At 41.3% G+C, this 27,255-nt stretch overlaps 2 protein-coding genes across 8 annotated transcripts in view; both read left to right on the top strand.

Moving 5' to 3' along the window:
* NISCH (nischarin) overlaps nucleotides 1-3,474 on the top strand; it is a 149,533-nt gene extending 146,059 nt beyond the window's left edge. For all 6 annotated transcript variants that reach the window (XM_033925916.1, XM_033925919.1, XM_033925915.1 and 3 more), the window contains one exon: nucleotides 140-3,474. In XM_033925916.1, coding sequence (XP_033781807.1) covers nucleotides 140-756 — 617 coding nt within the window. In that variant the 3' untranslated portion in view covers nucleotides 757-3,474. The remainder of the gene's footprint in view (nucleotides 1-139) is intronic.
* A 2,540-nt stretch (nucleotides 3,475-6,014) lies between these two features.
* The window catches only part of STAB1 (stabilin 1), a 238,892-nt gene continuing 217,651 nt past the window's right edge, over nucleotides 6,015-27,255 (top strand). Inside the window, exons 1-2 of one of the 2 annotated variants that reach the window (XM_033926301.1) lie at nucleotides 6,015-6,086; nucleotides 25,065-25,201. In XM_033926301.1, the coding sequence (XP_033782192.1) occupies nucleotides 25,143-25,201 (59 nt within the window). In that variant the 5' untranslated portion in view covers nucleotides 6,015-6,086; nucleotides 25,065-25,142. Of the gene's footprint in view, nucleotides 6,087-21,041; nucleotides 21,311-25,064; nucleotides 25,202-27,255 lie in introns of those variants that run through there. The other variant, XM_033926300.1, reaches the window with a different exon arrangement.

Below are 27,255 nucleotides of genomic sequence, written 5' to 3'. Positions count from 1 at the left end.
AACAGACTATTTTGCCAGTTTGTGTCTTTTTTATGCAATACCGGGATTATCCTTTAGGTGAAATATCTATGCATCTATTTCTTTGTCACTTTTTAATATATGAAAAATAATTGTTTTTCATGTTTGTATATGCTTGCAGGAAAAATGGAAAATTATGAAATGATTCATTCTAGTAGAGTGAAGTTTATTTATCCAAATGAGGAAGAAATTGGCGATCTCACTTTCGTAGTAACAGAGAAGATGGCTAACTTGTCTAACATGCAATCCCTAAATATCCTACTCTACGTGTTGGCTTTTCAAGTGAATACTATTGATGGAACACCACAAGGAAGTACCTCACTTCAGTCAAAAACACTCATTTTAACCAGCTCTGCTTTGTTCCTCTTCAGTGAGGATTATATCAGCTACCCACTGCCAGACTTTGCAAAAGAGCCTCCAAAGAAGGATAAGTACCAGCTGACAGATGGAAGGAGGATCCGGGACTTAGACAGAGTGCTTATGGGATATCAGCCCTATCCTCAGGCTCTCACCTTTGTGTTTGATGATGTTCAGAATGAAGATCTGATGCAAAACCTGACCCTGGATCATTTTGGAGAAACTCTGAACAGCCCTAAGAGAGATACCCGGAGGGACAATGAGGTTCAGTGGTACATCTTCATTCCAAGCGCAGATTGCCGGGAGAGATTAATCTCACTTCTTGCAAGGCAATGGGAGATTCTTTGCGGAAGGGAGCTCCCACTGGAACTCACTGGTTAGATACACTTTAGGAACTTGCATATCAATAACTGGAAGACAACAAATGTTATGAGTTTTCATGGAAGTATGTTAATGGCCTTCTGTCGGTCACTCTGCAGGGGAAATATTTTATTTTGTCATTTGTTTTGTTCTGTTTTAGTGTACTCTTTCATTTTAACATATGTTAAAAAAAAAGAAAGAGCATGTGCTAAGTCACCTCGAGTGAAATGGTATAGCACGCGTTGTTTTCTGTTAGCACACATTAATGAACCAGAACGTGCTGGAAAAGAGCAAAACGGAATGAATGGAAAATGCACATCCCTAGCAGAAAGATGGGTAAATACATGTTTATCAGCAGAAAAAGAGACCTTTACGCATTTCTCTGTTCCATCTGTTTGGTGGTTGGGGGGGGGGTGGAACGAAGGAGCTTACGGGCCCAGTAAACATTTTGAAATCCTACAAATTCTTTCCTCTGCATACTTTTCACGATAGGGAATTTCCCTTACAAAAACTGGAGTGCAGGCTATCTCAACTTGTATTACTCAGTGCACTGGTTACGGCCACTGTTTCTACCCTTCAATACCGCACGGTGCAAATGGGATATGAACATAGGGTGTGTCCTCTTTTCTTTTTTTTTTAAAAAAAGAGTATTTCATCAGTCAGTAGGAAACATCATTGAATGATGTCAGCTTGGAAAGAGGAAGAAGTTAGAAAGTGCACGCCTACAGCATGATGCACTGGTACCTTTACCCTTCCATCATTGGCAGACTCACACTGGACCTTGGGGAGGAAGCTGATAATTGGGAGTGATATATAAATATAATGCAATGTGTGTGTTTGTCTGTGGATGTGTGTTATTGGTTGTGTAGTGGACTGTATATGTCATAGAGGATATAACGGCACGTTGATGTGTCACAGCAGGCTTAAGTGTGCTGTTGGTGCTTCTTTTAGGGCAAGGTGTGGTGAGGATGGAGAAAGAATGAGTGGGTGATGAGAGAGGAGTTATTGCCTGTGTGCACTTATACTTCTGTGAGGGGGGAATATGAAGGTAACTCGCTTGTTCCATATTCCCTTCCCTCCTTTCTCTCTTCTTTCCTTTCCACCAGGTCAGGTGCAGTGCATCCAACACCATCAGCCAAGATCCAAGGCCTGCTTGGGCTCTTTATCTTTGGGGGGGGGGGCGGAGAGGGAGAGAGGTCACTATCAGTCCTGCTGCCTCTGACCTCTGACTCTTCCAGATCTTCATTGGTAGGGTCCGAACTTCCTGCCATTCTGCAGCTCCCTCCTTCCCTCTTCTTCTGTCCCTACCTGTAGGTATAGTTGCTTATGTGCAAACAACATGCATGTGGGCAGAGGAATAGACAGACGGATGAACCCAAGAAAATAGGCACTGTCGCATGTTGTGAAGTATGCCTAAAAATGGCTCTTTTAATCAGTAAACTGAATAAAACTATTTTGGAAAGTTCTCAATAAAAGCCAGACGCCTCATCTTCATAAAGAATATTTGAAGCAGATATTTAACCAGATAATCAGCAGACTTTCAGTTAAGTTGGGCCGCTAGGTATACTCGCCTAATAATCTTATTGTGCGTTCTCATTTAAGATAAGCAGATGATAGTGACATTCAATGCTATCCAAGTGAAAGCACAAAACCAAATACATTTTGGTGGCTGGACAAAATTTGTGCAGTGAGAAAGGAATGGAGAACTCAAAGAGTAAAATTTTATGCAAAATTCCTTGGACACATCTTTCGAATATCATCCCATTTATCACCAAAAGGACCCTTTCAAAACAACTAGTTATTCCTATTCAAAGAGGGGGATGACGACATTGTGATTGGATATTAAAAAAAAGAAAAAAAAAGAATGAACTTTCTAATCATAGGTGTTGCATCTGCAGATGAAACAGGGGCTAGGAATGAAACCCGGATCTTTCACATGACCTGTCGCTGAGTCATCAGGCTGTCCTATTTTAAAAATATCTATTAGAATGATGTTTATTAATTCCTGGAGTTCTGGTCTCGCTGCAGGAATACAGTCTCATTTGTGGAAGAGCAAAGATAGCAGGGAATGAATTTTGTGACACTAATAGTATTAGCAAATAAATGCCACTATTGCAGTATTACATTGAGAATATTTTGAAAAAAGAAGAGGCTCTTTCAAAAGCCTTATTTCCAGTATTCATGTACACTTATATTCTAAAAAATCTTCAGGAGGCCTTTTAGACAGAAATATCACTGACTTTTTTTGCCATTGTCTTGCCTTTGTAATGCAGTGCAAAATCTTGACAGAAATCGTATCAAGTGCTGACTAGAGAAAAGTTGTATTTGATGTAATTTAATGCAGAGTGTGTACCCAGACCTGCATTCCACTAAATCCAGAAAATGAATCGGTGAACACTATTCAACTTCTTATCTAGGACTATCGATGGGGGGGGGGGTTCCTGATTTTTCTGTACATAGTGCCGTCATGCTCTCCTTTACATACAAAATGTTTGCCTTGTAATGAACGTGAATTATGTGCAATGTGTTTTGACAATGCTGCTAGCATTTATTAAGTTGAATTCATGCTTTTCGTAGCTCTTTAATATTGGGGGGTTTATTTGCCAAATACCTTTCTTTACCTTCCACGACCAATGTCTAAATGGACCTAAAAAAAGATGTGTTTATTGATAATGCATACTCCTGTCTCAGTCCCAATGAAGACATTGTTGCACTATAAAATGTATCTTTTAAAGACCACTAACTTGTGTATTGTTTTCATACTTTTTTTTCTATCTCATATTGGCTGTGTTGCCAATACCTGAAGGGATTGTCTGCCAAGAACCAGCCACTAGGAATTCTCCTGAGGAGAAATAATGATCTGAAAAGAACGAACAGCTCCAAAGCGGAGGGGTATGATGGGGTCTCAGAAGAAATCCAGCAGTGCCCACCTTTCATCCCATACCTCCCAGTGTGCTCTGCCATCACAAGCAGTTTCAAAATGCTGAGGTCAAGCTGTGCTGATTTCATGCATTGTTTGATAGTGCAACTAACCTGTTAGATTTTTGAAACCGCTTGCAGTGCTGGCAGTAGGGAAGGATTACAAAATGGATTGGAGGGTTTCACATGGCACAGTTGCCAGTCCCTGGCAAATGACATTAATCTTTTCCTTTCGGTACTCAAGTTCTTACTAATGATTACGGTGTGAACTGGCCAACACTCATTTTGGTGCCTCAAATGTTCGATCTGTTTCTGGGTATATTTGACCTGCTGATTCTGAAAATGGCACCAGTTTTCTCCTTTCAGCTCTAGTTTTTGAGATGCAGAACAAGTGCCATACACCACTCTTCACTCTGATGCTCACCCATTAAAAAATCAGGATATTTTAATGAAGTGTTTAAATTAACATCTTTTAAGCATGAAAGATACATATTAAAAATTAAAAGAAAAAAGTATACAACATAAAATTCTACTTATTTTATACAAAAGCACAAGTCATTCGACACACAAGAAGCTCATTTTGTAAGACTTCCAAGAGTGGGATCTGCCAGGACAATCTCACATAAGATTGCAGCAATAGTCTGCCATCACGTGTGCATCCCATCTTCCTTGATATCTGGCTTCCATTGTTTTTATGTCTTGGTGAAATCTTTCACCTTGCTCTTCGCTCTCTGGAAAGCTATCTAAGTGACTTCAGGTAATGAACTTTAACCCTCATGTTACAGCCAAGCCTGTTGAAATGAAAGAACATATCTTCTACTAACTTTGTGTAGTTGTTGCCAAGAAAGTTTTTCACAACAAGAACAAATGAAGATTCAATTTCATTCATTGATGCTATGAAATGTGGGTCATTTATAAGTTGTCTGATCTGTGGACTATCAGAAATTCCAGCCTTCAATTTTTCCTTGGTAAGTATTCAATGCACAAATCGTCTTTATTCAAAGCTTTACAAATTCTTTCATCAGGCCTAGCTTTATATATATATATAGTGGTGACAGTATGATTCTATCTCGTGCTATTAAAGGTTCATTGATTACATTTTGTCCTCCAGCCACCATACATTTCCTCAGAGATCAATCTTTTTGTGCCCAACATTCAAGTTTGGCTCTACTATCCCGTAACCATATCTAAGAAACTGATGCAGTCTCTCCAATACAATTTTCTGAATCAGCACCCCAAATATCCCCAGGAACCGGTAAAAAAAACATAAATAAAAACCCAAGGCACCAAGAAAATTGGTTTTTTTTGTTGTTGTTGTTGGCCTGTGTTATGATTATCATTTATTAAAACTTGATATACTGCTTTAGTTGCAACACAATTCAAAGCGTGTACAATAAAAAAAAACACTTTCAAAATATAAATAGAGCACCACAATGTTAGAGCATGCTGTCACGGGGGCCACAGAAATAAGAGGTTTTGCGGCAGGTTATGCATATTAACCATTAGTAAATGGGCTCCTTTTACTAAGGTACGCTAGCAGTTTTAGCGCACGCGCTAGTTTGTGTTAATAATTTTCATTTAGCGCGTGCTAAAATAATAATGTATTTATATGCCGCCATACCGGGGAGGTTCTAAGCGGCTCACAGCACAGAAAACAAGACGTACAATTCCATAAAAAGTATCCTGGAGACAATACAAACATTTCAATAATGCTTCAGAGTAAAAAGCAGACCATGTAGGTAAAAATGCGAAGGGATAAAATAAGCTAGCCCAGCTTAGTGAAAGGAGCCCTATTTGTCTACATTGAAATTTATATCTGAATAAGAATAAAGTGCATCGGAAATGCAGATATAGTCCATAATCGCTTTAAGTTATTGCAGGAAATGGATATACAATGTTGACCAGAAAAATGTTAGTGCTTTCTCTGAAGACATCCCTAACAGCCATATTTCAGGGGTACAAGGTTGCAGGAGAAAACAAGCATTATTCTCCATAAAATATTCAAAATTCAGACCGCATACATACTGTCACAGGGCTAAAGAGACCCTGCAGTGCTCGGAGTCTAAAACAAAAGTTTCACCTATTTCTCCCAATCCTGCCTCTAGAGCTAGGCAGGAAAACAAAACCCCTTTACTGAGGAAAACCCAGAAGGAAGACAGCAATGCAGTGACCCCGGTTATCCTTGCCAGGTAATAAACTGAAAAACGGAAGAGAGAAAGAACCACAAGTCCCAGGATGCACCTAGCAGGCTAAGAGCAAGCTCAGAGCTGGAGTAGTCCCTGCACTGAGATCAGCTGCAAGCAGGGCTAATCAGCTGTTAACCATTAGAGCTCAGGTGCAGAAAGAGCTAATCAACCAGATCCTCCGAGAAACTCAGACCTCTGCAGCCAAGGACTGCAAAGCTTGAAGCAGATACTTCACTGGAAAAGCAGGTAGAGGGAGGTTTCAGATAGTTCTCTGACTAATGGGGATTTGGAAACTGAACCTGTTCAAGTAGGAATGTGGAAAGTGGTGAAGCCTCACGGAATTAAAGTGGAAAAGTTAAAGCCAGTACCATAGTTTGGAAGTGTGGGCAGCCTGGCCTGGCAGTGCAGGTTGCTAATTTTTTTTGTGTTTTAAGTTTAAAATCAAGCTGTGCCGTTTTGGACTTGAGTTTTTGTAGAGCACAGACACTGAGATAAAAACAGCCCTCTGAAGGTGTTTTTTTTTAAATATTTTTTTTTAAATCCTTACATCTAGTTGGGATTTTGGGAGGGGGATGCGGAGTGACCTTGATCTGCGGGTTTGGAAAGGATCCCATGTCCTGGGTTGTGAATTGTTGTATTCACCCAGGGAATTGCCTCAGAAGCAAGTTGCTGTTAATGGCAGTAGTGATTGTGCCATATTGATGCAAAGCTGTGTGAGTTATGAAGTGGTTTTGGTTTTTATGTCCCTATGAATGCTGAGAGGTTTAGAGCCCATCCTCTCAAGAAGTGTGCACTGTGGTAGTGAAGGCGAAATAAAAAAAACTGGACAATTTTGCTGCCATATTTCTTTATTTTGCATCCCCAGCTACCCTCCATACCTCGCCTTACCACTCATCTGGGTCAGGACTCTGGTCTGATCCAGTCCGGGCCTTCGCCGGTCACAATGCCCACTTAATCAATTCTAAATTATTTTCTTCACATAAAGAATCCCTCTTAAAATCTAAATATATGTGCTACATTAGTTTAATCAAAGGCTATAATTAACCTAAAAATATAAAAATAGCCTTACTGGGTCAGACCTATGGCCTAGTATCCTGTCTTCAAGGTGGCCAATCCAGGTCATTAGTACCTGACCAAAACCCAAACAGTAGCAGCATTCCATGCTACCGATCCAGGACAAACAGTGGTTCCCCCCGTGTCTATCTCAATAACAGACTATGGACTTTTCCTCCAGGAACTTGTCCAAACCTTTCTTAAAACCTAGCTATGCTATCCGCTCTTACCACATTCTCTGGCAACGCGTTCCAGAGCTTAACTATTCTCCGAGAGAAAAAACATATCCTCCTATTGGTTTTTAAAAGTATTTCCCTGTATCTACAATACATAACTACTGTATGAGGAATGACTGGGTAAATTGCAGCTGTACTCACTCGAGGAACGCAGAGAGAGGGGAGCCACGATCGAGATGTTCAAATATGTCACAGGCATTATCGAGGTGGAAGAGGATATCTTTTTCCTTAAAGGACCCACGGCAACAAAAGGGCATCCGTTGAAAATCAGGGGTGGGAAATGTCATGGCGACACCAGAAAATATTTCTTCACCGAAAGGGTGGTTGATCGCTGGAATAATCTTCCACAACAGGTAATTGAGGCCTCTTCATGGAGGTAGTTAGCGGGTGGGCCATTAGTGTGGGCAGACTGGATGGGCCGTGGCCCTTTTCTGCCGTCATGTTCTATGTTTCTATGTTACATCTATATGTAGGTAGGTATATTTATACCCCTATATCTGTGTGTGTATGTGTGTATACAGGTATATATAGTATATACATGTATGTGTGTATATATAGATAGATACCATATATAGTCAACTATAGGTCAATCTTTTGCATAGGTAGATTACTGTTTTAGACCTTAAAATGGGCTAAAAATCTCCCACCCTGTGCATAGGATAACCTTGACCAGCATCCTCTCGCCTCGAGTTATTAGATGTCCGGACTTCCCCGGACATGTCCTCCTTTTGAAGACATGTCCGGATGGCTTTTCAAAACCCAGCATTTTGTCCTGGTTTTGAAAAGCTTTCCTTCAGGCAGGAGCGCATTTTTTTGGTTGTTGAGTATGAGCCCCTTAGTCTACTTGAATTTATCCCACTTTGAGCTACAACAGAAAAAAAGATGTAAAGGAAGTTCTAGAACTTAAAATGTTAATCGCTTTTCTAACTCACGCATTTAGAAAATTGCAAACAGTTTGTGTTTCCCAGAATAACAGCCAGGACCTTGTTTGCTTGGGATGTGCAGGTATACAGCAGTCTGCTCAGTGCTGAGGAGACACTGTAGCTTCCCGCACAAAGTGTGACCGAGCCCAGTATCCCACATTACCCGATACATCACGTTTCCTGGCTGCTGTTCACGTGCCTGAAAAGTCAAAGAGCAGCAAATTTCAATTACAGGAAACCGCCTGAGCAAGCTGGAGCTACAACTGCTCAGGGACAGAACTGATGATGTAGCATTCTTTGGACCTTGACTCTGATAACGGGGATGTGAAATACATTCATCTTGTCATTCCTGTGGCAGCTGTTGAGTTCCTAATTATTCAGTTTAAGTATGGATTCAGTCTTTCAGGCTCTAGCCCCCTCATTCTATAACTCGGTGCCTACTATTATATAAACATAAGACCATAAGAATAGCCTTACCTGGGTCAGACCAATGGTCCATCAAGCCCCTTAGCCTGTTCTCACGGTGGCCAATCCAGGTCCCTAGTACCTGGCCAAAACCCAAAGAGTAGCAACATTCCATGCTACCGATCCAGGGCAAGCAATGGCTTCCCCCATGTTTTTCTCAATAATGGACTATGGACTTTTCCTCCAGGAATTTGTCCAAACCTGTCTTAAAACCCACTAGTAGTATTATGTTTAGTATATTGTTATCTACCTGTGTTTTGATGCTGATTTTAAAGCCTGTCTGTATCATGTCTTGTCAACCTATTTAAATGTTGCACATATTTGTCTGCAGAGAATTGTGATAAATGGCCTGCAGGATCACTCCTAGTGAAAGGTTTGTTCACAATAAAAAAAATTGCATAGGATAGTTGTCAGCAAAGTGAACTCAAGAAGTAATATACAAATATTTTTTTCTATAAAAGGGAGGGGGTCAATTCTTATGAGCGTCAGAGCATTACCTCACTGGCCTGTGCTGTAACGCTCTACCACGACATGATAAAAGGGGGCCATAAAATAAAAGGAATGAAGACAATACCTTTTTTAATGGACTAACTTACCCTCCACTTTTACGAAACCACAATAGCAGTTATTAGCGCAGGGAGCCACGCTGCCCCCGACGCTCATAGAGTTCCTATGAGTGTCGGGAGTAGTGCGGAGCATTCAGCATGGCTCCCTGCGCTAATAACCACTATTGCAGTTTAGTAAAAGGGAGGGGGGGTTAGTACATTGTTTGATTAGCCTTCGAAGGTGACCCTTCTTCCTCAGATCAGAAATAGCTTTTAAAAAAATGAGAAGGAAAGAGCAAAACATCTAAAACCCTGAGGGAAAAAGGAGAACATATTAGAGAGAACATCCCCTCAGATCTTGTGTAACTAAGCTTCTGCAATCCACTGTTTTGCTTCGGTAGAAGTTTTTGCCGAGTATGTCGGTGCAGAATTTTCCAAGAGTTTTTACAGGCTTATGTTTACTATCATTTTATATTGTGATTTAATTCAAACCTTATCAACTCTTGACCCCTAAAGAAGGCATGTTTACCGAAACACAGGTTTGTCTGATAGGTGGTAACATTAACCACATTTATATTTGATATAATAAACATAGCCTGCATCTTGTACATTGTTACATTAACGGGTGCTAGAATATATGTCTGTCTGTCTTTCTGTCTCTCTCCGTACCCGTCTCTTTCTTTTTGTCTCTCTCCCTCCCGCTATCTTTTTTTCTGTCTGTCTCTCTCCCTGGCCCCCTTTGTCTGTCTGTCTTTCTGTCTCTCTCCCTGACCATGTGTGTTTCTTTCTGTCTTCCTCCCGCTGTCTGTCTTTCTTTCTGTCTCTCTCCCTGCCTCCTATGCAGTAGCAGCATTTCCCTCCCCCCTACATTTCCTTGTGCAGCAGCTGCAGCAGCATTTCCTCCCCCTCCATTTCCCTGTGCAGCAGCATCATTTCCCACCCCCACTTCACTGTGCATAAGCCGCAGCAGCATTCCCTCCCCCTCCATTTCCCTGTGCGGCAGCATTTCTCTCCCCCCACCCCACTTCCATGTGAAGCAGCAGTATTTCCCTCCCACCCCCACTTCTCTGTGCAGCAGCAACAGTGATATTTCCCTCCTGCTCTACGTCTCTGTGTAGCAGCAGCATTTTTCCCTCCCCCCCCTTCCTGCGGTCTGGCCGGCTCCCTTAGTCCCTTGCTGGAGTTATTTTTAAGTTTAAAGGTGCCACGGCAGCTCCTCTCACGATCCCCACCTGCATCGGAAGCCTACTCCGACGCAGGTGCGGCTCATGAGAGGAGCCGCCGCGAAGGCTTTGAACTTAAAAATAAACTTCGGGCTTGGAGTGTAAGGGAGCCAGCCAGACCGCACATTACCTTGGGGACCGCGAGTGTGGGGCCGTTGTAAGCGTGCATGCGCACACCTGCCGGCCACGGACCTACGGATCACGCAGGTAGGAGTGCGCATGTGTGCGTAGCATTTTATTGTTATAGATAATAAACGTAGCCTGCATGTTGTACATTCTGTCTGCAGTCTTTTATGTTTTTCGTTTGTTTACTCATTTCCACTGCAGTTTCTTTTGGATTTTTTTCCTTTGTTTTCTCTGCAATCCACTTGCCATGAGTAACCTTCATTAAAGGGCGTTTTTCAGTGATGTGTCTAAAAACCATGCCTTCTCTTTTTTGCCTCAGCCCATCAGTGGAAGAAAAACGAAGTCTGCAATTTGTAAAGCTTTTTAGGTGGGTAAATATGTTAAACTACAAAAAAATGCCTTTAGAGAGTTTCCATTGAAAAATATTATTTGGGGAGTGGGGTTAGATTGGGGGGGGCAAGAAAGGGAGGAAATGATCTGTTCAGAACAAGTACAAAATACTTTGGCGCAGAAGTATAACGATTCTCCACTGGCCCCCAGTTTTCAAAGTGAAACTTTTTCCTGAAGCGCAAACGAGCGTGCGGGTCCTGCAGGTTTGATGAGGAATTTGGAACTTACCTCTTGGGAGAAAGAGTAGGGTTACCATATTTTCTTCCGCAAAACCCCGGACACATGACCTTGCTCCATTCCTTCCCCACCCCTACATCGCTTCCTCTCTTCCCTGACAAACTCCAGCCGCGTCTGGAGGGCCTGGAGCATGTGTGTGACATCCGCACTTGTTCAGAGGCCCTCCAGATGCAGCCGGAGCGTGTTGGGGTTTTCCAAAACCCAAGACAAACTGCCAGGTTTTAGAACGTCCACAAACGTCTGGTAACCCTACGAAAGAGTAAATTTATAACAGGGCAGCTATGTTAAATGTCAAAAGCATCTATATAATACGTATATGCTAGAGGCAAACCCCCCCCCCCCCCCCGAACATGCCTTTAGAATATAGTTTCCTACAATGAGATCCCATGTAAATAGCATGATTTGTGGTAAAATATCTTGTCTTAACGGTAGCCCAATCTGGCAGCATGGCTGACGTACAGGCAGGGTATAGTTTAAGTGAAAACCAAAGGCTTTATCATTGAATCTGCAATCAAAATAGCACAGTCTGTTCCTGTCACAGACTCAGGTTCAACCATGGGCAAAACCACATTGACAAGTATTTCCTCATCTCTTAACAGTTCTATCTCGTCAGGCTTCCTCACCACAGTTCCAGTTACTCGCACATAAATCCAGGCCTGGCTCCAGCTGCACACTCAGGACCTGGGTCTTCACAGAAAAACGAAGGCACTCTTTTCCCTTTGCACTCTTCTGTTTCTTCTCATGCAATCCCTGGGTGTCTATTTTTTACCCCAGGGTGCAAGACCTCTGAGCTAGGGCCACTCCTTGCTTCCCTGGGACTCCCCCTCCCCATCCCTCTCAGCCAACACGTTGGGACCCTTCCTTCACTTGGAGCCTCCCTCCAGGAAACCTCTTCCCTCAGAGGCTTTCCTGATCTGTTCTGCCCCAGGGCATTTAACCGCCTTCCTGCCTGAACCCAACCCCTCTGACTCACGTTAGTGGTTTAACTTCAACTCCAGACTATACACTTTCCCCTACATTTTATTTTTTTTTTTAAAACAGAACTAAACCTGAAGTAAATCATAATGCTAAGGTTAAGATGGCAAGAAAGTCAAAAAGATATAAAAAGAATGGAGTCGGTCCAGAGGAAGACTACTAAAATGGTGCGTGGTCTTCGTCATACGTTGGGTTTGCAAGCATAGTTCCAAAAGCATGCTCGTAAACCAAAGCGAGTGTCCCCATAGAAAGTATGGGAAGCTAGGATGATTTGTTCCACATCCCAAAAACAGACTCCACCCCCCCAAGGCCACTGGCGCTGCTCGCTTCCACCCCCATCCCAGGAACTGGCTTCTCTCCCCCTGTGGCCCTCCCCCAAACCCTTACCTCCAGCAGCAATCACCAACCCACAGGAAATACGTGTTCCGGTGCTGAAAGAACCTGCCGCGACGTTCTATGCTGGGCTGCTGCGGGGCCTTGAGCGTTTGCGCATGCTCAAGGCCTTCTGGCTCCCACCCTCTCCAAGATTCTCATGAGACTTGGAGGAAAGGTGGGAGAGGGGAGATATTTATATCAATGACCTGGAGGAAGGAACATCCAGTGAGATCATCAAGTTTGCAGACGATACAAAACTATGCCGGGCGATCAGATCGCAGGATGATAGAGAGAAACTCCAGAGCGACTTGTGTCGGTTAGAAACATGGGCGGAGAAATGGCAGATGAAGTTCAATGTGGAGAAATGCAAGGTAATGCATTTAGGCAATAAAAATAAGGAATACGAGTATACAATGTCAGGTGCAACTCTGGGGAAGAGTGAACAAGAAAAGGACCTGGGTGTACTGATAGATAGGACCCTGAAGCCGTCGGCACAATGCGCGGCAGCGGCAAAGAAGGCAAATAGAATGTTGGGCATGATAAAGAAAGGAATCTCGAGTAGATCGGAGAAAGTTATAATGCCGCTTTATAGGGCAATGGTCAGACCACACTTGGAATACTGCGTCCAACATTGGTCTCCCTACCTAAAGAAGGATATAAAACTGCTGGAGAGGGTGCAGAGACGAGCAACAAAACTGGTGAAGGGTATGGAGAAACTGGAATACGAGGACAGACTTATAACACTAGGATTGTTCTCCCTTGAGAAAAGGAGACTGCGTGGGGATATGATCGAGACCTTCAAAATACTGAAAGGAATCGACAAAATAGAGCAGAGAAGATTATTTACATTGTCCAATTTGACACGGACTAGAGGACATGTAATGAAGCTAAGGGGGGACAGGTTCAGGACTAATGTCAGGAAGTTCTGCTTCACTCAGAGAGTGGTTGACACCTGGAATGCCCTCCCAGAGGAGATTATGACGGAATCGACCGTCCTAGGCTTCAAGAGCAAACTAGATGCATATCTCCTTAAGAGAGGCATATAAGGATATGGTGGACTATAAATTAAGCCAGGTGTACACCTGGCAGGGCCTCCGCGTGTGCGGATCGCCGGACTTGATGGACCGAAGGTCTGATCCGGAGAAGGCAGTTCTTATGTTCTTATGTTCTTATGTTCTTATGATAGAGATGTTTAAATACCTACGTAATGTAAATGCGCATGAGTCGAGTCTCTTTCATTTGAAAGGAAGCTCTAGAATGAGAGTATAGGATGAAGTTAAGAGGTGGTAGGCTCCGGAATAATCTAAGGAAATACTTTTTTTACAGAAAGAGTGGTAGATGCATGGAACAGTCTCCCAGACTGTATCTGAATTCAAGAAAGCCTGGGATAGGCACGTGGGATCTCTCGGAAAGAGAAAGAGACAGTGGTTACTGTGGATGGGCAGACTAGATGGGCCATTTGGCCTTTATCTGCCATCATGTTTCTATGTTTCTAAATAACCCCAAAGGATTATTTTTATATTTTGTCTAGGCAATTTTCTTCTGTTCTTTTATCTTACAGCTGAGCGGAGTCAGCTTCTCATGTGCAGGTAGAATCATGTGTCCTTCACTCACAGTAAGTAAATGGTTTTGGTTTTTATTTTCTCCTATATCATCATAACTGTATTCCGTTCTCAGCCAAGGGCAAGAGACTGCTGTCCCCACTAATATGGACCCTGCATCTGGCTTTTTGATGTTGCCAGCAGACTCAGATTGAAACAGAGGCTGTGATCACTGAGGATTACGTTGAATGTTTTATGCACCCCTGTAACTGGAAAAAAAATCCCTTTTTCTTAATCTGACTTTTCTTGACAATACATTTAAATAAATCAATGTACTTTTTATAACTAGTTAAATTTAAGAAAATCCCATACAGCAATTGGACAATTATAAAATAACCAGAAGGCTGGCTTGACCTCTCTGTTAACCTGTGATAAGTCCTGTAAATACAAATTTCCCTTTTGGTCATATCCTCTTTTCTGCATCCCTAACCACTCATCAGCTCTTAAGCCTGGAATGTACAGCTGGAACTGGCTCCGGATGCATTGGCAGGAAAAGCCTTCCGGGAAGAGTAAACTCTGGCTTTTGCTTATGGTGATTTGCTGTTCACTCTCTCCTGCCTGGCATACCGATAGCAATACAACAGTAATGCTAGGAGGAAGATGCTCATTAAAATAATCATATACATTTATGATTAACAAAGTAAAAATCATAGTATCAAAGCAGATCAATTCTTTTTTTAATTGGGCTGCATTTAATATAGGTCAAGTCCCGCAATATTTGGCTAAATTGTTTTGTATTTCGGCACAAAGGTGTTCTCGTAAAATTCATTCTCTTTTTACATTTCCACTTCTCCAGGTTCACTTCTGGAAGTAAATGATATAAATGTAAAATGTTTAGTAGGATTTTTTTTTTTTTCCATTCTATTTTTAGTTGGAGAGGAATTTGGGGGTTGTGTATCTGGGTGGGCTTTTTTTTTCATTTCTTGTTTCTACCTTTGCCGGAATTAACCACCTTCTGTCTTTGAGAGAGCCTGAAAGACTCTACCCCAAATTACCAAATAAAGAAAACTAAACTGAACCCACATCATCTGTAAAGCAATGATAATTGCACTCCACTGAGCTGGCCCAGCTACCTAGGCTATCTCTCTGGCATGCCTTTACCAGCTCACATCCCTTCTGAACCCTCTTACCCTAAGCTCAGTACCCATCTGTTGAATCCCTTGGACCATCTCCTCTCCCCACCTTTCCTTTCTCTCTCCTTGATTTTATTTTTGCGGTAAACCACATCGTTGCCACTGCAAATCACTTGCATAGAAAAAAAGAAAGAAATACTATTTCTACTGTGTATTGTATCCAATAATTTGGAAATGTATTGTCCTGGTTTTGCTGCGATGGAAGCTCCACCCAAGAAGCAACATTTGAATCTCAGATTCCTCCTCCTGTAGAGAATGTCGTCAGTGGGAGCTGTCAGCAGAGCTATTTCCTAAACACTTCAAGATCCCTGCCTTTTTTTCATTTTTTTTAAGGATAAGAAAACAAGAAGGCAGCCGGTCCACTAGATCCACCGTGCGACAAAACAAAGAAGTAGGCCAAACCAATCCAGCGTTGTTGCTGGTGTTAGCTTTTCTAGACCCTATTAGCACCTGACCACGTCATCATCTGCTGGTTCCTTTCTAACAATAGAATCCAGAATATTCTGAGGGCCTTAGACTGATGACCAGTCCACAATGGCTATTTGCATTATATTCCACAATTCACAGTTTCATTAGTACAAAACACACCCTCCAAAGGAGAAAATAACTTCTGCACAAAATTATTTTTGTTGTGATCTGGGAATTACCATGTGCCAGGACTACAGAGCTCCCTCGCCAGCAGCACCGTGGGCTCCTTTTACTAAAGTGCTTCAACTTTCACAGCTACCGCAGCTAATTCACTATTTTGATCCTTTTAGTGTCTCTAATTATTGGCTTTTAAATTTTTTAGTTCTATTCAACTTCTTTTATTGTTGTGGTTTTTTTTAACTACTGTAAACCGCATAGAACTTTACGGCCTTGCAGTATATAAATTATTATTATTAACACAGAAAATTAACAAGCAGTAGCTGCGCATCTAACACAGTAACTACTGGGGGTATGCCCAACATTTTTCATTGCAGATCAAACCTTTAAAGATGTGTGGTAATCGGGGTGCAGTCAGCACAGAAGTTACCGGCAGATTCTACATAAGATGGCTAAAGATAGAGGAAGGGCTGTGGCTCCCTGGTTGAGCTGCTGCTGCCAGAGGTTGAGAGCTCAAATCCCAGTGCTGCTCCTTCTGACCCTGGGCAAGTCACTTAATCTTCCAGTGCCCACTGTTTCGAATGTCAGTTTTGAAATGCCGAAGCCACAAAAACGCAGCGTACAAATCCCCATTGCCCTTCCCTTTCATCAAGCCCAGTATCCAAAGAGTAGCAACATTCCAGAGCTAAGACTGTGATGTCATATTGCTTCATTCCACCAGTGCCCAAGAGCCAACCTCATCAACGATGTCACAATGGCTTGACTATTCTATACTCAGCCATACTAGGACAGACTGAAGGTGTGGCTCACTGGTAGAGCTGTTGCCTCTGCAGCCAGAGGTTGTGAGGTCAAATCCCGGTTCTGCACTTCATCTTTCAATGCCCACTGCTTTGAATGTCAGCTTTGAAACGCCAAAGCGACCAAAAGGTGTATATGAATCCCCATTCCCTTTCCCACCTAGATCAGCACACCTAACTAATAAAGCATAATTTCCTAAGAACATAAGAATAACCTTACTGGGTCAGACCAATGGTCCATCAAGCCCAGTAGCCCGTTCTCACGGTGGCCAATCCAGGTCACTAGTACCTGGCCAAAACCCAAGGTGTAGCAATATCTGTGCTACTGACACAGGGCAAGCAGTGACTTCCCCTTGTCGTTCTCAATAACAGACTATGGACTTTTCCTCCAGGAACTTGTCCAAACATTTCTTAAAACCAGAACTGATAGCAAGCCAGTCACGGAGCGGGACCAGGCAGGAAGTGCAAAGGTCGCACTCCTGCCTTATGCGCCGCTCTGCAGGGAAAAAGACAGCTGTCCAGCACTGACCACGCCAGTTAAAAAAAAGGTACCGGAGGCAGGGGGGGGAGAGGTGTATTTGCTCCATAAGATGCACCCAAAAGTGCATCATATGGAGCTAAAAATACGGTACTTTGTTTTTTATTTTATTTTTATTCATTTTGTTCATGAAATATAAAAAAACCCAAGAAGAGGAGAGCAGAAAGGACTACAGGGTGAAACTGAAAGAAGCCAAGAGAGAGATACGTTTGGCGAAGGCACAGGCGGAAGAACAAATGGCTAAAAATGTAAAACAGGGAGATAAAAATTTTTTCAGATATATTAGTGAAAGGAGGAAGATAAAAAATGGAATTGCTAGGCTAAAAGATGCTGGGAACAAATATGTGGAGAGTGATGAGGAGAAAGCAAATGTGCTAAACAAATACTTCTGTTCTGTGTTCACAGAAGAAAATCCTGGAGAAGGACCGAGATTGTCTGGCAAAGTTACACGAGAAAATGGAGTAGATTCTGCGCCATTCACGGAGGAGGGTGTTTATGAGCAACTTGAAAAACTGAAGGTGGACAAAGCGATGGGACCAGACGGGATCCATCCCAGGATACTAAGGGAGCTCAGAGAGGTTCTGGCGAGTCCTATTAAAGACTTGTTCAACAAATCTCTGGAGACGGGAGTGATTCCTGGGGATTGGAGGAGAGCGGATGTGGTCCCTATTCATAAAAGTGGTCACAGGGATGAAGCAGGAAACTACAGGCCGGTGAGCCTCACTTCAGTTGTTGGAAAAATAATGGAAGTGTTGCTGAAAGAAAGGATAGTGTATTTCCTTGAATCTAATGGGTTACAGGATCCGAGGCAACATGGCTTTACAAAAGGTAAATCGTGCCAAACGGACCTGATTGAATTTTTTGATTGGGTAACCAGAGAGCTGGATCGAGGACATATGCTAGATGTAATTTACTTGGATTTCAGCAAAGCCTTTGATACAGTTCCTCATAGGAGGCTGTTGAACAAACTTGAAGGGCTGAAGTTAGGACCCAAAGTGGTGAACTGGGTCAGAAACTGGCTGTCGGACAGACGCCAGAGGGTGGTGGTTAATGGAAGTCGCTCGAAGGAAGGAAAGGTGACTAGTGGAGTCCCTCAGGGTTCGGTGCTGGGGCCAATCCTGTTCAATATGTATGTAAGTGACATTGCTGAAGGGTTAGAAGGAAAAGTGTGCCTTTTTGCAGATGATACCAAGATTTGTAACAGAGTAGACACCAAAGAGGGAGTGGAGAATATGAAAAAGGATCTGCAAAAGTTAGAGGAATGGTCTAATGCCTGGCAACTAAAATTCAATGCAAAGAAATGCAGAGTAATGCATTTGGGGATTAATAATAGGAAGGAACCGTATATGCTGGGAGGAGAGAAGCTGATATGCATGGACGGGGAGAGGGACCTTGGGGTGATAGTGTCCGAAGATCTAAAGGCGAAAAAACAGTGTGACAAGGCAGTGGCTGCTGCCAGAAGGATTCTGGGCTGTATAAAGAGAGGCGTAGTCAGTAGAAGGAAGAAGGTGTTGATGCCCCTGTACAGGTCATTGGTGAGGCCCCACTTGGAGTATTGTGTTCAGTTTTGGAGACCGTATCTGGCGAAAGACGTAAGAAGACTTGAGGCGGTCCAGAGGAGGGCGACGAAAATGATAGGAGGCTTGCGCCAGAAGACGTATAAGGAGAGACTGGAAGCCCTGAATATGTATACCCTAGCGGAAAGGAGAGACAGGGGAGATATGATTCAGACGTTCAAATACTTAAAGGGTATTAACATAGAACAAAATCTTTTCCTGAGAAAGGAAAATGGTAAAACCAGAGGACATAATTTGAGGTTGAGGGGTGGTAGATTCAGGGGCAAAGTTAGGAAATTCTACTTTACGGAGAGGGTGGTGGATGCCTGGAATGCGCTCCCGAGAGAGGTGGTGGAGAGTAAAACTGTGACTGAGTTCAAAGAAGCGTGGGATGAACAGAGAAGATTTAGAATCAGAAAATAATATTAAATATTGAACTAAGGCCAGTTACTGGGCAGACTTGCACGGTCTGTGTCTGTGTATGGCCGTTTGGTGGAGGATGGGCAGGGGAGGGCTTTAATGGCTGGGAGGGTGTAGATGAGCAGAGATTTCGGCAGTTGGAACCCAAGCATAGTACCGGGTAAAGCTTTGGATTCTTGCCTAGAAATAGCTAAGAAGAAAAAAAAAAAAAAAAAATTTAAATTGAATCAGGTTGGGCAGACTGGATAGACCATTCGGGTCTTTATCTGCCGTCATCTACTATGTTACTATGTTATCAAAATTTACAAGTAAAACTACTTGTTACAGAAATCAGACCCATTTCAACAAAAATCAAGTTGGGGGGAAAAAAAGTTCACATATCAATATTAATTTTAATGGGTTCAAATTCTTTCTTAGGTCTCCATAACTTTAGAAATTTAAGGGAGAATTTACAACAACAAAATTACAGAAAGAAATTGCCTCAAACGGCTATTAATTCCCACGGTTATTAATTTGAGCCTGTAGTCGTACCACTGGTCAACCCCTTGACACCCCAAAAAAATCTTAAATTTTCAGGGAGACATAAAACGTATTTTACTTCCAAATATTTGGTAACACATTTACAAGGATACGCTAAGAGATAGGTGGCTCCCACTTTCTTGGTTTCATCTCTCATAGCAAGAAACTCTCTATGACGTTTCTGTGGTGGATTTAGTAATGTCAGGGTAGCTTCACAGTTTCTGACCACAGAAGGGAGTTCCACCTTTTTTGAAGTATAATTTCATAACCAACAATAAAGGCTCCTTTTACAAAGGTGTATTAGGGCCTTATAAACTTAAGGTTTAGATTAGATTAGATTAACGCGCAGAATAGCGCATGCTAGCTGCTACCGCCTCCTCTTGAGCAGGTGGTAGTTTTTCGGGTAGCGTGCTCTAAAAACACTAGGGCACCTTTGTAAAAGGAGCCCTAAGTCTTGTTCAAAGACAAAATTTACAATCATGGTAGCTCTCTCTTTAACTTCGGTCGTTGAATCTTCCAATAATGCAGTAAGGTTTTGCAGGTTATTTTCCTCCGGTTCAATTGCCGTCATCTCTTCAACAATAGCTTTTTTAAATTTTTTTTTAAAGATGGTAGATAATATGCTTTATTTATTGGTGGAATATTGTCCAGGGGAAAGTTTAAATTTTCTGCAAGAAATTTTTTTAAGGCTTGAGAGATGGAGTTGAGAGTTGGAGAGATGGCTTGAATTTTTGGACAGTTTAGAACTTGCAAATTTCGGCGTCTATTGAAAAGTTCATTTGCTCAGTTTTGCGATGAATTACATTTTTATCTTTTATAATCTCTGCAATTGAGCAGTCTCCGTTTGAATTTTGTCAATACATTCCTGCTTTACCAGTTCGATTGTATTAGAAAAAGAATCCACTTTGGCTGCTAATACCTCTAAATCTTTGGCACGTCTACTTGGAAAATCAATCTGTTTGGCTGTTCTTACTTCAGTACGAACACAGTTGCAGAAACTCTTCCATTAGAAAGATATTGCTGAAATTTGATAGCAAAATCTTGCCAGGGTGTCGGTACTGATGTCAGGTATCAACTGGAAGTGCTCCGGGTGTCTGGAGAGTGAAGCCATCTGTGATTTATTTTAAATAGAGAAACTGGAGCAAGAAAGGGTGATAAGAGGTAAACATGCCTTCCATGTGTTCAGCTATTAGTTTACATGTTTACTATATATTATTATTAAAAAAAAAAAAAAAAAAAAAAAGATCGTTAAAAATAGAGCAGGCTCAATAATCCACAGGCCTTAACAATCAGTTTTCTTTCCCCTTCAGATTTGCCTCCGATTAATGATGCAACGTATTTCAATCCAATCATTAGAAAACGGAGGATTTCCTTCCATCTGTTTGAGCTGATAGGGGAGAGGAAATCCGTAGATGTTCCTGTTTTCAGTAAACTTTTTTTCACTTGTGGCATTTACTATTCTGTAAAAGAGACGATATAAAAAAAAAAAAAACCTTCAGTCCTTTGTTGCTCAGTCCTTCCAGGGTCCAAGCTGCTGCCTGGACTTGGGAAACCAATCACGAGATCATCCGAGATTAGTCCTCATTTTGTGTCATTGAATTGGGCCTTAAATCTGATGCGAAGACGGATGGTCTTTACTCAAAGTCGTACTGAACACAGGGAGAGGAGCAAAGCCCTCATCTGAAAATGTGGAGCCCTAGACTCCAACTCGTCATCAACATTTCTCTTCTTGTTGCATGTTCGACATCCTCTACTGAAGCACAGGAAGGAAAGGTAGGCTTGCTTTGTGCTTTTGTGAGCTCCAGCGGCGGAGATGTAAGACTTCTCTGTTTCACCACAACAGAATATTACTGTAATTAGCTACTCCATGTTTCTATACTTTGTAATTGTATTATTGGAGACCGACTGATTTTTTGCTATCGTAGGCATGCGATTTCTGAGGTGACTTCAGATGACCGAGTCGCACTGTGAAAATGCTGCATTGAAAAGACATGGTCTTTTAAAATGGAGGTTGTTTCCAAAATCACAAACTTCTATGTCGAGTAACTGCGGCATTCATACTTACAACAGTGTGTAATGGTCCTCCTTTAATGTCCTGCTCAATGCCCAGAAGTTAATTGATTTTTCTACAGGTGCTGCCAGTTATATTAACATGAGTGTCTGCAGTTATGGCCCGACGCTTGTTAGGTCACTTTTAAATTATAAGTTATAAATCAATACTTGGTCTGGCCTCCACTTACCTAGTTTCGCAATTTCACTTACCTAGTTTCGCAATTTAATCTGGCAAGTTCTATTAGGCTCACACGAAGAATACATCTGTTCACCTACCCAACAATAAAGGCCTGCCACTATAAAAGATTCCTGCCCAGAACCCTTGCCTTCCAGGCAGGCAAATGGAACGATTGGCTGAGTAACGTTATCACGCACTCCTCAACCTACCTAGAAAATTGATTAAAAACGAGTTTGTTCAATTGATTTGTAAACTAAGAATTTTATAGCACTGCAAATTCAACCATTAACCTTAAGAACTATATAGCTTTCTACTTCTTCCATTATATAAGATTGTATAGATGTCTTTGAATTGTCGACCTCTTCGCTGATTGTCCAGCGCTTCTTGTTGTAAACCGCCTCGAACTTTTCATGGCTTTGACGGTATATAAAAATAAAATTATTATTACTATTATTAAGTAATGCATATAGGGTTCCTTTTACTAAGGTACACTAACACCTCCATAGAGCTTACGTTAGTATTTTTCGTTTAGCGCATGGTTTGCTAGTGCACCTTAGTAAAAGAAGCCCATAGCTTTCCTTTTGAGCTGCTTGCAGTAAGATTCAAGATTCATTTTATTAATTTATTTTATTTATTTATTTATTTATTTAATAAAAAGCTTCTAACCCACCCAATCCTCAAGCAGGTTACAAATCACATAACATAAAATACAAATGATATATAAAATACATAATAAACATCATTAAAACAAAAATAAAAACAGTAACGTATTACTGTTACATCTTCCTCCAATATTAAACAAAAAATAAACGTACGTCTCCCTTCAAGAAAAAAAAAAAAATCACTAATCTTATGATTTATAAATTGCATAGGATACTGCATATATTAAATCAGGAAAAAGCTTCCAAACTACCAAAATAATTAGTTAATGAACTGTTAACACTCAATTTTAAGTTCTTGTAAACCGTGCCGAGCTCCACTTCCGTGGAGAGGATGCGGTATATAAACTTAAAGTTTAGTTTAGTTAATTAACAGTAGATTGGGCTTTATGTGGATCTGCCTATGTGTTATTCTATAATACTGCACGCTTAAATTGTCTTGTGCAGAACTCAAAAGGGGTCACGGCCAAAGGGGAGAGGCATGGATGAGTGTGGGACATTCCCAAATAGTAGGCGCAGTGTTATAGAATAATAGGGTCATTTATGTGCCCGACTGCCAGAATTTGTACCAGGTTTCAGCAGGCAAAAGTCTTCATGCCCAAAGCTGAGCGTGGGAATTTACGCTAATGCTTTTCTGTAAAGATTCCCTAGTGCTATGCGACCTTTATAAATGATGTAGTCGACCTAGGCGCCTAATTTAATTAAAAAGCTTAATCAGAACTAATAATTAAGATTTAATTAGCACCTTGTAATTGATGTATTTTGCTCTAGTCAAACTCCCCACATGTTCCCTCTTTGGCAAAAAAAAAAGTACATTCAGTATCTATCAGAAGGAATTCATCTTTCTAACAACGGGAGAAGATTTTTGAGTACAGCTTTCCCCCTAGATAGAAGCCTTCCACTGGCTTCTCCTAGTCTAGAGAATTAAGTTCAAATTACGTACATAGATTTATTTTATTTTTTTTTTAATCTTTATTCATTTGATATTTTACATCAAGTGTACAGAAAATAAGAACAAAAAATATAGAACTTCACTTGAAATATCCCAAAAATCTCTAGAAATAAAGATTATCCCCACCCCCCACCAAATAATATAATATTAAATTGTATATCCTAAAGAAATACACACTGTCCTTTTTTTCAAATCTAATAATGAAATTCAAACCCACCCCATATCCATACCTATCTTAAAAAGGGGAAAAATGACAATTAATCAGCACAATAAGTTATTAATGGCCCCCACACATCCTTAAACTTATTAAAATATCCTTTTTGGACTGCTAACGCTCTTTCCATTTTATAAAAGTGGCACACTGAATTCCACCAAAAACAATAATTTAATCTTGTCCAATCTTTCCAATTATAAGTTATTTGTTGTATGACAACTCCTGTTATAGATTTTTAAAAATCTTTCATTGCAACAGGCCTGTTTGTCTGAAGGATCTACTTTTGTCATCTGGGCTAAATTTCGTTTAGCCTCTTTGTGACGCATTGCTCTTTTGTACCTTTTTGGAATTCTTTGCCAGACGTCTTCAGATTGGAGAATTGTATTTGAGGTTTAGAATGCAGATGGTGTGGCGTGGTTTTTAGCACCAGCTCTGACAGTAACATCTCTGATGCTTATAGGAATTCTATGAATGTTGGAGCTGTTACTGCCTCGGCTGTCACTATAAACCGCGTTATGTTTTTGTAAAAGGGGGTATTACATTACATTACATTAGTGACTTCTATTCCGCCTGTACATTGCAGTTCTAAGCGGACTATAGCATTTCCAGGAAGTTACAATTTACAGTATAAGATTGCTGGACATTTCCAGGAAGTTACAATTTACAGTATAAGATTGCTGGACATTTCCAGGAAGTTGTCATTTAGGGGACGCTTATACAGTGGATGCAGGGGAATTACAGATTAGGGGAGTTGAATAGTAAGGCAGAGGGGAGAGTTAGGATCACTAGAAGGGCAGAAGAGGTTTAGAGTTGGTTTCTTGATAGGGTCTTAGGTATGTTTTTAAGGACACTTTTTATAAGTTAAATAATGTATAAGTGATTTTACTCTGTTATAGGACTGATATTAAAATGGAGTTATGTATTACTCCGCTGTCCATATCGCTTACCTTATCTTGTATAAAAACAGACTGAAACCCTACTTTTTTGATAACCCTTACTTTGGTGTTCCTTCTTTATACCAGTTCCTGTAAACCGTGCCGAGTTCTACAATTGTGGAGATGATGCGGTATACAAACAAGGTTTAGTTTAGTGTAGCCTTCAATCCATAACCCTACTCCCCACTGCCCTCTAACCCAGCCAGCAGATTAATCGTCCCCCTTAACTGTATCTGCTTTTAAACAAGAGAAGGGGAGGCGCTTGGTGGACAAACTCAGGTCATTTATTCCAGGCATAGATGAAAGGAGGAAAGTCTGGAATTGGCAGTGGAGGAGAACGGTAACGCTAAGAGTGACTTATCTGAGGAACGGAATTCTCTGGGAGGTGTATGAGGAGAGAGACTGAGGGGGCAGCAGAATGAACACATTTGTAGGAACATCAATGAAGAAAACAGAAACTAATATCTGAAACTATGTGATTTAATGGAAGTCTCAGAAGATTAGGAAGGGTAAATGATTGATGTTTTTATTATTAAGGTGAAAGTAGGACGTTACAGTGTTATAACCACACTGAACCTGACCACAGAATGTACCACCTGTGCTGGAACTACCTCGATGCCATGTCCAAAAGAAAGCAAGAAGATTACAGAGGGCGTGGGGAATAGAGACTGCAGGTAAGAGCTTTTATTTCACTATAAACTCTTTCACTCTCAAGCTGTATTTTTATTTATTAGGGATGCGAAGGCCACTGAAATGAAACAGGAAGTGTCAATGAAACAATGAAGAGTATAAAGAGAATTTAATTTCTCGCTTCTCTCATTTTATATCCACTGTTTAGAAATAGTGGGGCAAATATTCGGCTGTGGTGGGTATTGGTTGTTTTTTTTTAAGCTGCTGCCAGATTTACGCTGCAGTATTCAATGCCAGGCCATGTTCAGGCACCAAGATTAGATATCTGGTAATGTAATGAGCAAATGTAGGATTACCAGACATCCAGAAATCCCTAGACTTGTCCTCTTTTTGAGCACATATCCGTGGGTCCGGATGGCTTTTCAAAACCCAGCACTTTATCCTGGTTTTGAAAAGCCGCCTCTAAATCGCATCGAGGAGGAGGAAATCCGCGGATTTCCTCCTGCCCAATGAGAGCTTGGGGGCGGGACTAGGGTGGGATTGGGGATGTAGCTAGGGCATAACAGGGCAGGGATGGGTAGAACTAGGCGGGTCTATGAGTCTGGATTTTACTATAGTAAAATCTTGCAACCCTATGCGAATGACTATCCCTTATTTGCTTGAATGCAGTACCTTTATCCAGGTTCACTTATGTGATTAAGGTAGGACTGAGTTTCTTGCGGTATGATTTCTCCCCTTCTTGATATACCGCCCTTTGCGATACATTTATGTGGTTTACATAAAATTAGCAATATTTGATAGTAATAGGGAGAGTGAGAAAAGAGGAAAAAGAAACCAGAAGAGAGTGAGCCTGTGCACAATCCAGAGAGGACATGGGGAAGGGGCAATGGAAAAAAAAGTAGATTTTATTCAAAAACATAAACTAAAATACAAGTTTCGTAAACTGCTTAAAACATTTTTTTGGTGCCAGCTTTGTGTGATTAAGAAATGCAGGGCTGCTGTTCATTGAATATGTTGTTTTGTATTGTCGCTATTTTGAATGATGTAAATGGATTTTGTGTGTGTGATTTGTAACTCTCCTAGGTATTAGGCAGGAGATAAATTTTAAAATAAATCTCTGAATAGAAATGTTTTGAAGGATGATTTAAATCTATCAATTGAGGGTTCTAATAATAATAATAATAATAATTTTATTTCTTATATACCGCCAAAGCCAAAGTAGTTCGAGGCGGTTTACAACGAAGAAGGGCTGGACAATCAGCGAAAATGGTACAATGTTACAATCAGAGAAAATTAGGTGGCAGAGAAAAAATGGTACAACAGAGAGAAAAAATGGTACAACAGAGAGAAAAAATGGTACAACAGAGAGAAAAAATGGTACAAACAGAAAGAAAGATGGGTACAATTATGGCAATGAAATGGTACAGGGAAGAAGGTCAAGACAATCTGCGTAAAGGACATAGAGAGATAGAAGGGGCCAGGGTGAGCATAGGGTCTTAGGGTATGAATCGGGTGAAAAGATTAGTTTTTAGTAGCTTCCTGAAGTTTAAGTAGGATGAAGTGCGTGAGATGATGTGGGCCAGCCAGTTATTGTGATGACCTGCTTGGAAGGCAAGAGTTCTATTTAGATATCTTTTGTAACGGTAGGTCCTTAGGGTAGGGTAGCTAAACAGGTTGATTCTACGTGTGAGTTTGGATGGGCGGTCTAGGATAAAATGGGGTACTAAGTAAAGGGGGGCCGAGCCAAGGATGGATTTGTAGCAGAAACAGGCGAACTTGAATAGCACTCTTGCTTCTAGGGATAGCCAGTGAAGTTTGTGGTAGTAGGGAGTTATGTATTCCCATTTTTTTAGTCCGAAGATCAGTCGGATTGCCGTGTTTTGAATAATTCGCAATCTTTGTGTGGTTTTTTTGAAAGATCCCAGGTAGATGATGTTGAAGTAGTCGACTAGAGGACAAAGGGACTGAGGGGTACAGATAGGAGTAGAGGTAGGTTATAAGGATATGATTAGAGAATTAGAGGTAAGTTACAAAATTAGTCTGGGACCAGTGTTCAGGCGATAGGCCTGATGGGCTGCCGCGTGGGCGGACCGCTGGG

The sequence above is a fragment of the Geotrypetes seraphini genome, chromosome 17, assembly GCF_902459505.1.
Source record: "Geotrypetes seraphini chromosome 17, aGeoSer1.1, whole genome shotgun sequence".
Taxonomy (NCBI): domain Eukaryota; kingdom Metazoa; phylum Chordata; class Amphibia; order Gymnophiona; family Dermophiidae; genus Geotrypetes; species Geotrypetes seraphini.
This window is presented reverse-complemented; position numbering and strand designations above follow the sequence as displayed.